At 37.5% G+C, this 14,977-nt stretch overlaps 1 protein-coding gene across 1 annotated transcript in view; it reads left to right on the top strand.

The window, feature by feature from the left end:
- Syt10 (synaptotagmin 10) overlaps nucleotides 1-14,977 on the top strand; it is a 56,453-nt gene that overhangs the window by 16,446 nt on the left and 25,030 nt on the right. Inside the window, exon 3 of the mRNA XM_021183812.2 lies at nucleotides 11,037-11,604. Coding sequence (XP_021039471.1) covers nucleotides 11,037-11,604 — 568 coding nt within the window. The remainder of the gene's footprint in view (nucleotides 1-11,036; nucleotides 11,605-14,977) is intronic.

Below are 14,977 nucleotides of genomic sequence, written 5' to 3'. Positions count from 1 at the left end.
AGAAGAAGAAGAAGAAGAAGAAGAAGAAGAAGAAGAAGAAGAAGAAGAAGAAGAAGAAGAAGAAGAAGAAGAAGAAGAGGAGGAGGAGGAGGAGGAGGAGGAGGAGAAGAGGAGGAGGAGGAGAAAAGGGAAATGAATGATGCAGGCATTGGCACATCATGTTGGAGTTCTTCAGCAAAGCAACTTGAATGAACACATGGTGATACACAGGGCAGAGAATCTGATAACCAAGATGATATATTAGTGACTGTGGAGTTACATGGAGCACATAGATGTGAGGGTTAGTGAGAGAGCCACATCCCCTGGAGACAGAACAAAGTGACCGGTAATTCACCTCACCAGTCAGAACAATACTCATTTTTAAATTTATGAATTGTTTACCTTTGGAATTTTCCATTCGTTATTTCCAGCCCTAGGTTTGCCACTGGTAACCAAGACAACAGTTTGACAACGACCAGAGAACATAAGACAAGATAAGAGGAAATACTGTCCTAACAATCATGAATAGGTGACAGCATGGTGTTCAGAAATATTCAACTTTACCTGATAAGTCAATAAGTAAATTTACATAAGTAAATCTGAGTAGTGAAGATAATATATGCATTTTATTTCAGAAAACATCATAAAAGTGAAATTTTATCTCCAAAATATAAAGTAATATTAAAATATTCAAATAAAATTTAAAAATATTAAAGAAAGAACACCTGAATATCCCTAGTAAAGGGCAAATGAGAGACTAATGTATTGAACATAGGGGCTGGGCCCTGGAGACATAATGGCCTCTTTCAGTCAAGAGAAATAATTTTATTCTTGGATTTTTCAGTAATTATAGGCAAAAGAAAACCCACAGCAATTAAGTGAGAAAACTTCCTCTCTCACTCTTAGGAAACATAGAAGTGGGCTGCACACATCCGGTACTGCCTGACTGAAGGAGTACTGTGCAAGGCAGGGATTTGGTCGGAAGGGTGCTATTTCCTATGCCTACTGACATGCCCTTGTTTATAGGAGAGGTTGGGAAGATGGAAGTGTTGGATAACTTAGTTCCCTCCCTACTGTGCCTCCACTATCCTGCAGAAAAGATTAGTAATCATCTCTGTTCTTTATGAATTACCCAAAGCCCAAGGTGATTAATTATTTTTCCTGATACTAAGCAAGCTGCAAGGAATGAGCATTCGAATTTATCCAGATGGGTGGAACGTTTCCATTTCTAAATGTAATGTGCATTTTATACAAATAAAACTGACTTACAAAGTCAGCTAAAAGTAAGCAGTTTGGAGTTGAAAAATATCTTCCTGCTTATTCTGCTTAGTTAAAATCTAAAATTGGGTGTGGCTACTTTGCTGTGAATAATTATAGAGAGGACTCCAAATATGCTTGGCACTGGGATGGATGCCTTGTAGAAAATTCCAATGCTTCTATTCTCAAGAATCCTCCTCTACGTTGACCACTTCTGAGAAGAGGCGATTGCAGAGTTTTCTATGCAGTCACCTTGAACATGAAATAGAGATTACGTTATGATTAATCAAATTGTCCAGCTCAAGTGCCAATTTTGTCTGGCATTTGGCAAAATCAAAGCTACGCGCATATTCAGGCACACGTGTCCAAAATAAACCTAACTTAAATTTTCCTTTTTCTCATTAGTTCAGACAAGAGATGACATCATGCTCTTTCAAGTTTCAGTTATCCTTCTCTCCAGCGAGATAGCATTCGGACAAGTCTAGAAACTAGCAATGTTGCTGGACACAGGAAGGTTTTTTGACATGTGACCCCTCCAGCTGTCAGTCAAACTACTCAGATTCACTTTTGTATCCATTACCAGGATTCTCAGGTGCCATCTGTGTGTGTGTGTGTGTGTGTGTGTGTGTGTGTGTGTGTGTGTACTCTTCATTCACTCAAAACACTTAGATGTTTACTTCTAATCAGTCAATGTGTTCTGTATCCTATCCACTTGAAGACTCTGTAAAGAAGTGTCCATCATCTGATGCAGACTTCAACCTAAGTAATAATAAATGACACCTGTGTGGTGGAGAAGGTGAACTTCAGAGCACAGAGAGATTATTTCCTGAGTCATGAGGAAGTGAGGAGAGGCAAATGGGAGACCATAAATTTTCCATGGAGACTTAAGAGCATTTCACTGATGGAAACACGTGAAGTCATAGAACACAACGGAGTGCTAACAAGAGAGCCACTTGGTGGCAGTTAGAATTAAGGTACATGAGGCCTTAAAATCATGGCTGAGATGTTCAAAACTGTTCTTTCAAAACAATATGTTCAAGAGAAGCCACTTGTTTTCAGACATTAAATTCTCAAACTATAAGGACACATGACCTTCTTTTATGCCCTCCTATCTTCCAGAACCGTGTAGGGAGACACAGTGATTGTCAGAGGATGCTTTTGATTGCTTGATCATTGCTCCATTTCAGTTTATTCTGCCAGACATCAGGTGCTAAGGGGACATGGTACTCGTGTTAGAAGGAGGGTAGGGGTGATGTATTCACCGGATGAGTAGGAAAACCAATTTTCTGTTAATTCATTAACAGTGTGAAGATGAAATGAACAGTCACTGGCAAAATAATTAGTTTTAGATGCAGAATTACATAGGTTCATCACTGCTAAAGGATTCTAAAGGCTCATGAAATGACGAGAAAATATGAGAGAACTAATGGAACATGAATAAAAACAAGGAAATGTGTATAAGATAAATGATGGCTACATATTCTGATGGAATTAGCTATGAATGATTAAAAATCTATTCATGAAATGACCATGCACCGTTTCACAAAGAATAGTTCAATGTACCTTGTTATAGGGGAAATTAAAAATTATGTAAAACTGTAAGTCCTGAGTAATTTTATTTACTGTAAGGTTTTTTATTTATATAAATTAAATTCCTTCCAAAGGACAACAAACACTGAAATTATTCATCCCAGGAGGCTGTAAGGAATAGGAAAGAAGATAAAACAATAATAAAGGGAGCATTCAAAAAAAAAAAAAAAAAAAACAGTGTAACTCGCTAGGATGTCAGGAAGCAATGTTTGTCCAGAACCATAGACAATCATTGGCCTGAAAGTTCATGAGGCATGTGGTAATGAAGTCTGTGCAAATGTGCTCTTACAAAAGGGGTGTGTTTGGTATGTGCACAGGCTGCTTTTCTCAAGTGGGGTGCCTCCTTTGATCTAGGGTATACATAACACAACAACCAGAGAACAAATTTCTCAAGTGTGAAACTATTTTAGCTTTCTGGCACTAACAGTGTGTGTGTGTGTGTGTGTGTGTGTGTGTGTGTGTGTGTGTGTGTGTAGATATATATATATAGTATAGATAGCATGTATATACTATATATAATATATGTGCTGTATATACTATATATATACACTATATACTATACATACTATATGTCTAATATATATATATACATATGTATATATACTAATTTTAGGTTGACTGGATACTTTTTCTATATGACATAGATAAGTCCTGAAAGTCCCATGGTATTTGTCACAAGGACTCTGTCATAAATCATTTATAGGAACAGACATTTGTACAGTCCCATAATGCTTTTAATTAAAAGTATAAGAAGATGAATAATAATTTTTTTGATATTATGAATGTCACAGTCTAATTAAATACTGAAGAATGACAGACAGGAGAGACAGCAGATAATTCCAGTAGCCCAGGTGCTAAAATACATGGAGAGCAAAGGGTGCCAGATCAGATCAGATCAGATCAGGATTTCAACTGTTCTTCAAAACCTAGCTCATCTCACCCAAGAGATGGGTATGTGGTGGTCAGTAGACAGTCAAAAGAGTATTGCAATGTAAGGAAAAGCCTAAACTGCCATGCTGAGTACAGTAATTTAAGCCCAGAATAAGTTCAGTCGGAACACTTTTCAAGGTTCTAGAAATAATATAAACTTAGTCTAAGATTTGTTATATTGTTATATATTAGGTTATTGATAATTTTTTAAAAAGTTCTTCTTACTGTTTAATGTGATTGTGTCATTTACTATTCCTCTTCTTCCATCCATATCCTGTATCTCCCTCTACCTGCTCTGTGTGCGTGGATATTCCTAAACAGAAACACAGCCTTCTTTCTCTATGTAATGTTATGTGCTCCTAAACAGAAACACAGCCTGCTTAGTCTATGTACTGTTACATGTTTTCAGGGCTGACCATTTGGTATTGGATAAGCAGTTGGCATTCGCTTCCCTGGGATAGACTGTGTCCCTCGCTCTAAGCCTTCCCTAATAGCCTGTAGCTCTCTATGTCTGATTGAGGCCCACCAGGCTTCCCCCCAGCCCCCTTGGTGTATCTCTTGTTGCTCTCCTTCAACTCACATTCAGGCAGTTGTATTGATGAGACTTTATGAGTGTAGTAGCTTCTGGAATTTCTAGGAGACAATTTCTAGGAGACACAGGTGTACAACACACTCTCTAATCTCACTATCTCTTTGCACCCTCTTCCTCAGTGTTCCATGAGCTTTGAGTGCAGGGATGTTTTACAGACACATCGTTTGCAAATGGGCCCCACGTCAATGCATTTCGGTTGGTTGTGGGTCTCTGTAGTGGTCTCCCTATGTCACAAGAGGGGCTTCCTTGACGAGGGCTGAGAACTCCTGTGGATAGAAGGACAAATATTTAGAAATTAGTGAGCGATTTTGCTGGTTTGCTAATGTAGTTACAGGATCTCTAAGATTTAATGACTTCATTAGTCCTGAGTAAGTAGCTGGGTTTCCAGTACTAGGCATGGTTTGCCACTTGCTGAGTGGGTCTCGAGTCTTGAGGAATTGTTGATTACCTCAAGTATATCGCATTCATGAACCCTTAGAGTTGTCATGCGATGCTAGTCACTGTTGTGATTCACAAATGCCATTGGTTGCTGCTTCCTTCCTTTGGAAGCTTGCATGGGAACTTACAGTGTCATGAAAGCCATTCCTCAGGGAGGACATTCAAGTCAGATCCAGCTCAAGGCTGCTGGGCCCTGTGTCTGAAGAGCATGGTATCTTCAGCAATAAGGACACACCTTCCTCTGGAATGGGGGTGGAGGGACAGCCAAAGGCAATTACAGTATTCTACAATGTTGGGGGAATCTTTTGGACTACTCTGACTCAAAAGGGGGGGGGGTGATTCTCATGACAAGTATTGAGGCTTTTGTTAGATAGTCTTTGGTTCTTGGAAGGAGCATCGTCAGCCAAGATAGGGAAATTTAATTTAATGTCTGATGCACTAACTAACTTATACGTGATACTTACACCTCATTATAAGTATGTTTAGGTAGATGATAATTGTATTGTTCTTTATGACTTTTTTTTCAGACATCCTTACTCTTTTTTTTTCTCCTCCACCTTCTTTATCTCCTTCCTCTTCCTGAGTTAGAGCCCCACCCGTCTTCCCATTCCCCTTCTGATCACTTGTATTCTGTTTTCTATTGCTTCTGCACCCTGAGAATGGTCCCTTTTTTTCCCATTCCTGGGTTTTGTAGTTACTCCAGGATGTATTCTCACATCGGAAGACTTGGCGTTGGGAGCCTCGGATGAGCTAGGATGTGCAGGTTTGTCTTTCTGGGAGTGGATTAACTCGCTCAACAGCACCATTTTTCTAGTTCACCATCCATTGACCAGAAAATGTCATGGTCTCATTTTCCGTGTAGCCGAGTAGTATGCCATAATTTTTGTGTACCACATTTTCATTATCCATTTGTCTGCAGGAAGACATTTAGATTGTTCCAGTTCCCTAGCGATTGTGACTAGAGAGAACATCAGATAGCATTGCTGAGCAAGCATCTATGGTGTAGAATGCCAAATCCTTTACACATGGTCCAATGGGTGGCAAGTTGGATCATATGGTAGGTTTGTTTTTAGCTTTTTTGAGAATTTTCTGCACTGATTTCCAGAGTGGCAGTACCAGTTCACATCCTTTCCCCCCCCCCGCCCCCGCCAAACAGTGAATGGAGGTCATTTTCATCACTTCTGTTCCCCACCACAAAAATCCCTTCCAGTGTTTGTTGTCAGTTGTTTTGTTGATCTTGAGTAAATGAAATCTCAAAGTTATTTTGATTTTCATTTTTCTAATTGGTTTTCTTCTCCTCCTCCTCCTCATCGTCATCCTTGTCCTTCTTCCCTCTCCTTCTCCTCTTTCTTCCTTCTTCCTCCTTCCTCCTCCTCCCCCCTTCTTCTCCCTTCTTTTGAGCCCCAGGCTCATGATTCATCTGTTTTATGACTCCTTCTCTATTTCTCTCTGTCTTTCTCTCTCTGTCTCTCTGTCTCTCTGTCTCTCTCTGTCTCTCTCTGTCTCTGTCTGTCTCTGTCTCTGTCTCTCTCTCTCTCTCTNTCTCTCTCTCTCTCTCTCTGTGTGTGTGTGTGTGTGTGTGTGTGTGTGTGTGTGTGTGTGTGTGTGTGTGTGTGTGTTAGCCCTCTGAATATTCTGGAAGTGAATTGTGTCAGATGTGTTGTTCTCTCATTTGGTGTACTTCATCTTCACCTGGTTAGTTTTTTTTTTTAATCTGTAGAAAAGCATTTTAGTTTTATAAAGTCCCACTTGTTGATTTTTGGCCTTATATCTTGGGCAAGGTGTGAGTCCTCATCATAATGTCCTTTCCTGAACCTCTATCATGTAGGCACTGCCTATGGTTTCTTCTAGCAGTTTCCGTGTTACAGGCTTGACGTTTAGGGCTTTGATGCATTTGTAACTAGTTTTTGTGCAAGTTGAGAGATATGGGTCTAATTTCATTCTTCAGCATGTGAACATCCAGTTTCCGTAGAACCATTTTCTGAAGATATATTCTTTACTTTGCCTTATGTTTTTTTTTGGGGGGGGGGTTGTCAAATAGTAAGTGCCTGAGGTTATCTGTACTTACGTTTGGGTCTTCAATTTCATTCTATTGATCTATATGTCTGTTTTGTGCCAGTAACATATTGTTTTATTACTATGGCTCTGTAATATATAGCTTGTGTCTTTTGATAAAAGAACTGAGACCATTAATATTTAAAGTTATTGAAGTGTGTGTATTAATTGTAATCATATTGTTGGGTTTTGGTGGTTGTGTTTCTGTTTTCAGTAGTACTGTGTTTTTAATAATTATGACTTTGCATTTCTTTCCACAATGTCTACAATGCTCTTTCCTCTTTTCAGCCTGAAATATTGCTTCCCATGTTATCTTTATGTTTAGCTTGTAAATAATTTTTAGGTTGTTTATGTCATGGAAAGTTTTTCTTTTTCCTTCAATAATGAGAGATGATTTTGCTAGATACATGAATCAAGCATGGCCATCATGGTCTTTCAGGTCTTGGAATGCTCTGTTCCAGACTCTTCCTCTTTTCCAAGTTTCCACTGGGAAACCCTCCATTCTTCTGATGAGTTTTCCTTTACATGTGCATTTTCCTTACATTTTCTCTCTTGCAGCTTTCAATACACATTTCTTTTGTTCTGTATACTTAGTATTTTAACTGTGATAGACCACAAGGATCTTTTTTTTTTTCTTCTGGTTTTGTCTATTCAGTGTTTTGTGTGCTTCTTCTATCTGTATGTGTATGTTTTTTCCTTAGTTTGGGGAAGTTTTCTTCTATGATATCATTGAGGGTATGCTCTATGTAGTTGGCTTGAGTTTCTTCTCTCTTGTCTATGCCTATAATCTAACGCTTTGGTCTTTTTATGGAGTTCTACCTTTCCATATGTTTCTTCTTAGCGATTTGATCTTTTTTCCCTATTCCTCACTTATTCAGCACAGATCTTCTACTTTATCTTTGAGTCCTGATAGTCTATCTTATGCCTGATTCATTCTTCCTGTAAGGCTTTCCTTTGATGTTTGCCCTTCTATTCATACCTATGAACTTGAATTATGATTTGGCCTGGCTTGATTATGGTTATCTCCTGGATCTTCATTCTTGGAATTATATATATATAATTATTATATAATATAATTATATAATATATATAACTATATAATATAATTGTATATATAATTATATTATATATATATATTATTTTACAGGAGCCCATAATTGAGAGATTTCAGACATTTTAATAAGACTGAACTTTTTAAATGTTTTAATTTTTAAATACTGTGGGACTTCTAATTCTATGTGTGCTTTATATTGTGAAATTAGCATTAATATGAGATCATAGGGTTGAACAAGAGAGGAATGTTTACCATAGAATGCAGATGTATCTGTGTGCCAGGTCGACAAGGAGTCAAATGTCATGTTTGCTTTTTGGTAAACTTGACACAAATTAGAGTTATCTTGGAAGAGGAACTTCAATCCCTCAAATGCCTCCATCCAGACTACCTGCAGCAAGCCTAAGGAATTCTCTTGATTAGTGATCAGAGTGGTAGGGTCCATCTTTCTGGGGGATGCATCTCCTGAGAAGGTGGTCCTGGGTTGTATTAAAAAGTAAACTAAGCAATCCATTAGAAGCAAGCCAGTAAACAGCATCCCACCATGGTTTCTGTTCCATTCCTGCCTCCAAGTTCCTGCATCAAATTCCTGCCCTGGATTACCTCAGTAACAGAGTGTTCCTGAGAAGTTAAGTTGAAACAAACCCTTTTCTCCCCATATTTTATCACAATAGAGGACAACAGCCAATCCCTTCCGGCTGTAACATACCGTCACCTGTTGCTAAGTCTTGTTATCCTTCATAACAAATGCTCCTTTCCAATTCTACATCACTAATTCTGTCTACATGATGATAAGTGTTCAGCCTGTCTCAATGGAACATAGAAAAAATGGGAGATATTGATCAGACATGTGCTCAAAGTTGGAGCTGAGGAATAGTTTCCAGTTAATAATGAGATAGAATCAAACTGTTTGCATAATGGTGATTAAGATACAAAACATCCCTTCAGGAGAGTAGTTCATTGAATTTAGAGAGTAGACTTGGAGGAGAAACATGTTTATAGTGGCATTTAGAATGAAACTTCCAACGTGTTAAGGAACCAGGAGACTAATACAGAGTTTCAAGGGAATGATTTGACTATCAACCCAGAGTTAATAACAGAAGGTTACCATGAAGAGGTGCTTAGCTGACAAGTCACTGAAGTGGCATTTATTTCTGAACTGTGGTAATGTTCTTGCAGACAAGAACAATGGAATATTCCAGGCCAAGACACAATAGAATAAGAGATGGGGAGAAAGTATCAGCAACCACCTGAGAAGTCTGGGACAGGTTTCTTTCAAACAGTAAGTGTAGAGGACATCTGTACACTTGGTAACTTATGCAGTTAGCCTCTTTGTAAGACAACCGGGGTCCAGTTGTTGTCCTCTAAGGCCCTGCCCTTCTCCCAGAGCACTTGCACGGGTCTCCAGAAGTCTGAATGGGAAAAGATGCAGTGGTTCGAATTTTCAGTGTTTGAACACTCACTCATCAGTCATTCCAAGAGAAAAGGGGGAAGAGGGAGAAGCTGAGTGTTGTCATGGTGACAGTTCAACATTGTAGCCATGAATGCTTTTGTTAACCTACTCGCTGAACTGACTCGGAATGTGCACCATTTACCCTGTAATTAGGGCACTGCTCCTTGAATAAAAAAGTAACACTAGAGTTTTTATTCCTCTAGAAGGGGCTCGGTAGAAGTGAGTCCTATTAGACGCTTCACAACCATACACATCACGTTCCGAGGCACAAAGAAGACGTGTCTAAGTTTGGAGAGAAAAAAGGAGGATTAAGATATTATATTTGAAAGTCTTTGAAAATATAAAATAAGCTTAGGACATTCAATAATTAACTTCTTTCAGGTTCTGTTCATATGAATCAAAATTGTTGGCCAAGTGAAGTGATTTTAATAAAAATATCCATTGTTGCTGAATGAACTCTCTCAAGAAGCTAAGGCTTGCCCCATTATGTAGTGATTAGCTCTCGGCTTGCAAATTAGATTATAGTGGGCCACTTTAATACTTCAGAACAGCAATGGAGCCTATGGGAAATATTTCCTCCTATCTTATAAATTATCGCTGACCTTATTCTGAATATAGTTTAGGCTGCTGGGTCTTTTATTTTGGAATAAGTTTACGGTCAATATTCATTACATTGTATGTCTAATAAATTATAATAGGATGGGTCTAAGAAGACAGATTGCTTCAAGATTTACAGTCTTGAAGTTTTAGTGAAGAATTGTGTGTGTGTGTGTGTGTGTGTGTGTGTGTGTGTGTGTGTTATTTTCAGTTACAGAATCTGAAATGGTGAGTTTTAAGTTAACTGTAGTTTTAACTAGTAGCTATTTTTATCAGACCTAAGATGTCTAGTATATTTCTTTCTATAAAAATAATTTTTCAATTATGGTTCAAAATTTGATTTAGTCATTATTATTATATAATATAGCACAAATTATTACAATATTTTGTTGCTGTTTTCAATATATATGCATATATATGATATACATTACAAAATATCTTTTAACAAAATGCTTAGATATTTTTATAGAATAGTTATAATTTGGCTTACAAATTCAACCTTCTTATTCCACTTCTGATTTAGATAGCTATATAAAAAGGTGGGGAGGAACCCTCTAAAAGTATACCTTAAGATATTGCAACCAAGTAAGCTTTGAAGTTTAGTATATATAAGTAGGTTATGTACAATGTTTAAGCAAAATGTTATATAAAGCATATATGAATATTTTAAGTAATTTCATGGCTACTTAATACAACACATTGTTTAGTGCTGTTAGAGATTTTAGGAGGGGGAGTGGCTCTGGCATCAATAGGGATGATCAAATGATGAATTTGCTTGAGTTCGGGAGAAGGATGGTAGGTCATGTTGAGAATCTTGTTTCTTACCACGGTGTTTAATGATGTGATTATGAGGGAAAAACAGCAAAACCTCTATACACTGAACATCTGTGTGTTTCGATTATCAGTTTTTAGACTTTTTCCTTGACAGCTGTCATTCTGGTTTTCCTTGCTGACACAGACATAGGCATAGGAATCCTGCACAAGGACAATGACACTTTTCTCCTGATCCTAGTGGGTGGGGAGCATGTATATACCAGTTCCAAGCTTCCTCAGAAATGACTAACCTAAACGATCTTGTGTATGTGTGTGTACAGCCACAACTCCTTCAGGAGACACCTACCAAGGCAAATGAACGTCTCCAGCGTCGACTTTAGCATGGGCACTGAACCCATCTTACAAAGAGGAGAAACGAGAACGAGCATCGGGAGGATAAAACCAGAACTCTACAAGCAGAAATCGGTTGACTCCGAGGGCAACAGAAAAGACGACGTCAAGACCTGTGGGAAACTTAACTTTGCGCTCCAGTATGATTATGAAAATGAACTCCTAGTTGTTAAAATTATCAAAGCTTTAGATCTCCCAGCTAAAGATTTCACAGGAACTTCTGATCCTTATGTGAAGATCTATCTTCTTCCAGATAGGAAGAAGAAATTTCAGACCCGCGTGCACCGGAAGACTTTAAACCCTCTGTTTGATGAGCTATTTCAGTTTCCGGTGGTTTACGATCAGCTAAGCAACCGCAAACTACACTTTAGTATATATGATTTTGACAGATTTTCCAGACACGACATGATTGGGGAAGTGATTCTTGATAATTTATTTGAAGTCTCTGATCTCTCCAGGGAAGCCACAGTATGGAAAGATATCCACTGTGCTACCACAGTAAGTAATATACCTTCCAACTTCTCTTTGACCGCTGGTGATATTTAAGACCAACCATTGCCCATAAGTAGAATGGTAAGAATAATAACATGATAAGAATAAATTCTATAGAGCCGTAGAACTTAAACTCTAAGTTTCTGCAAAGGTGGCATTTGATTACATAGCAATATAACTTGGGATCTTAATTGGGCATCAGTAACATTATCAGGTTGCACACCCAGCAAAGTAGCTTTTACATGCTACTCCAGATGGGGAGACTTTTCTTGTCCAAAATATTTACTTGTAACCCATTCCCAGCGCCAGTTTCTCCATGAGTGATGCTGAATTCCATTATTTAAAGTGATTTTATTTCACAGGTCAAACCTGAACTGTACACTGATGCATCGTGGTTTGATCTGAAACAGCCCATGACTTTAGAAGCTTCTATGTAATGTGCATGGTTACAGTATATGGGTGCGAAAAGATCAAAAAATAATTCTCCATATCAGAATTATTTTTTTCATGATATGTATTTTTTTCAATTACAAAATGATACAGTATTGAAACTTTGGAAAACAGCACAAACAGAATAGAAATAAAGTAATCAGCATGCTGCCAATTATGTAAATGTTTTGGTTTCCTGTTTCTGCTCTGAATGCATTAAAATAATTATGATTACTCTGAATTTTTATTTTGACACTGATTTTGCTCCATGATTTGTCTCAATGCATGACCTTTATTGTTTTGAATTTTTAATTATCAGTGTGTTTGTGAGTGTGTCTGCATGTGTGTGTGTGTGTACCCACACATGCATGCAAAGTATGTACATGTACCATGATAGGCACTTACAAAGATCAGAGAACAATTCTGTGGAGTTGGTTCTTTCCTACCCTGACATGGGGCCCTTGAATCTAATTCATGTTCCCAGGCTTGTACTGCAAGTGTCTTTACATACTGAACAGTATCATTGACCAAAATGTACAGTATCTAAATATGTTATCCATTTAATTAACTATTTTCTTCTTACACACTTAGATGAAGCATAAATTTTGTTTTTAAAAGAGGGAATTCTTTCAATTCCCTTGTATAAGGCTGTCTGTCCTGCCATACAATTACAGAAGAGGAATTAACGTCTCGCTCTCGGATTTGATTACTAACTTGTTTTGATTCATTAATTTTAAAGTGGGAGCATTTTACTTTTTACCCTCTGGTTGTGTTGATACATTTATCAGTTTGTCTTAACATTTTACTGAAATTGATGTTGAATAGAGACAACAGTTTATTTTTAAAAGAAAAAAGAACATTTTATAAATTCAAAATAACTCCTTCTCTGAGGCGGTGTTTGAAGTAATTGTTATTGTTACAGATTGTGTGAGAACTGCAGAGTTGCAACATTATCACATTTTCAGTCACTGGGGTTCACTGTTACAGCATATTCTTTAAGAAACAAAGGGGAAAGCTAGGAAGATGGCTCAGTGGTTAAGAGCACTGATTGCTCTTTCAGAGGTCCTGAGTTCAATTCCCTGCAACCACATGGTGGCTCACAACCATCTGTAATGGGATCCAATTGCCCTCGTAGGTGTGTCTGAAGACAGCAACAGTGTACTTACATATGTAAAATAAATAAATATTTAATAAATAAAAAAAAGAAAGAAAGAAAGGGAAATCTGGAGTAGGATCCTGACTCACAGGCAGGCACATCACAGTCTTTGACTTTAACATTTTAAAAGTCTTGTTGATAATATTCTCACACAGACACTCTTAACAGTTACCACCACAAGTTTTAGAGCTATGATGGTTAGAATTTTACAAATGTAGACGGGCTGTAGTTGAGCTGTAGTTGAAAAGTTATTTCCTTTGACTCTGAAGTCTTCTATCATGGTTCACTATTTGGTCAACAAATGTTTGCAGAGCACCAATGTTTGGCTAACTCTACACATTTCTAGAATACTGTTGGAAGCATGTCCTGTCCATATGTTCAGGTTCAGTGGGAGGGAAGGCACAAATGAAGTGTAAGTTTAGTGCCTTTTCCAAGAGCCTCTGTGATGGTTTGTATATGCTCAGTCAAAGGAGTGGTACTATTTGGAGGTGTGGCCTTGTTGGAATAGGTGTGGCCTCATTGGAGTAGGTGTGGCCTCATTGGAGTAGGTGTATCACTGTGGGCTTGGGCTTTAAGACACTTGTTCTAGCTTCTTACAAGCCAGTATTCTGCTAGCAGCCTCCAGATGTAGAATTCTCAGCTCCTCCTGCACCATGTCTGCCTAGATGCTGCCATGCTCCCACCCTTATGATAATGGACTGAACCTCTAAACCTGTAAGCCAGCCCCAATTAAATTTTGTCTTTTATAAGACTTGCCTTGGTCATGGTGTTTGTTCACAGCAGTAAAACCCTAACTAAGACAGCCTCATAGTGGATATTTTGTTATAATTAATTACAAATTTTTGCATATGAACAGGTCCCTTTAAAAGTAGGCATTGCTTACAAGATACTGAATTTTTGACACAAACAATATAGTTATTTTAATAAATTCTCATAATTATTATTATTTTATATATTTGATGTATTGTTTCTATATATTATATATTGTTATGTTATTCTAATAAACTTACTATAAAAACTCAGGCTGGCTTTGCAGTCATGATCTCCTGCCTCTGCCTTCTAAGTTCTGACAGTCTATGTGTGTACCACCAGAGATGTTCATGAAACAGTTTTACACTTTTACTTATATTATATTTTATATAAAAAGCAAATATTAATGCAGATCAAACTCTGCTTCAAAAAAGTCCTATTCCTAGCTGTACATCTATGAATTCAAATTGCAATTGTAGGGTTTTCTAGAAAGAAGGAAATAAAAAGGAAAGAAATTGTAATCCAACAGAGAGTCCTGTCACCCACATCTTATAGAAGCTTGGAAAGGTGAAAAAAAACTGCAAATTAGATATGAAGGACTCAATAAAGTGAACGAATGCTTAAGTAAACAGTACATGATCATTGCGTTAGGAGACGCATCCATCAGAGTGTGTCTAGAGCATTCTTCATCATATATCATATGATATGATGAAGGTATCATATACCATATGATATATGATGAAGGTATCATATACCTTTCTAATCTTTCCTAAAAAACTAAGACAGTCCATTCCAGGAAAACATTTTTCTTCCCTAAAGCCTGAAGCCATATAACTTTCTTATTATTATATAAATAGTCACCCAAAACTTTCTCTGTGCAAGTTCATATTTAATTTTAAAGTAGAGATAAATAATACTAAAGCATCAGTTTGGGTCAAGGAAGATATCAAAGATAGGAGATAAATAAAGGAATAAAACAATCCTCGACCCACACCCAGTCGAAGTGTATATTTCATTTAAAATCACTCTGGGATGGCAACAGAA

This window comes from Mus caroli, chromosome 15 (assembly GCF_900094665.2).
Source record: "Mus caroli chromosome 15, CAROLI_EIJ_v1.1, whole genome shotgun sequence".
NCBI lineage: Eukaryota > Metazoa > Chordata > Mammalia > Rodentia > Muridae > Mus > Mus caroli.
This window is presented reverse-complemented; position numbering and strand designations above follow the sequence as displayed.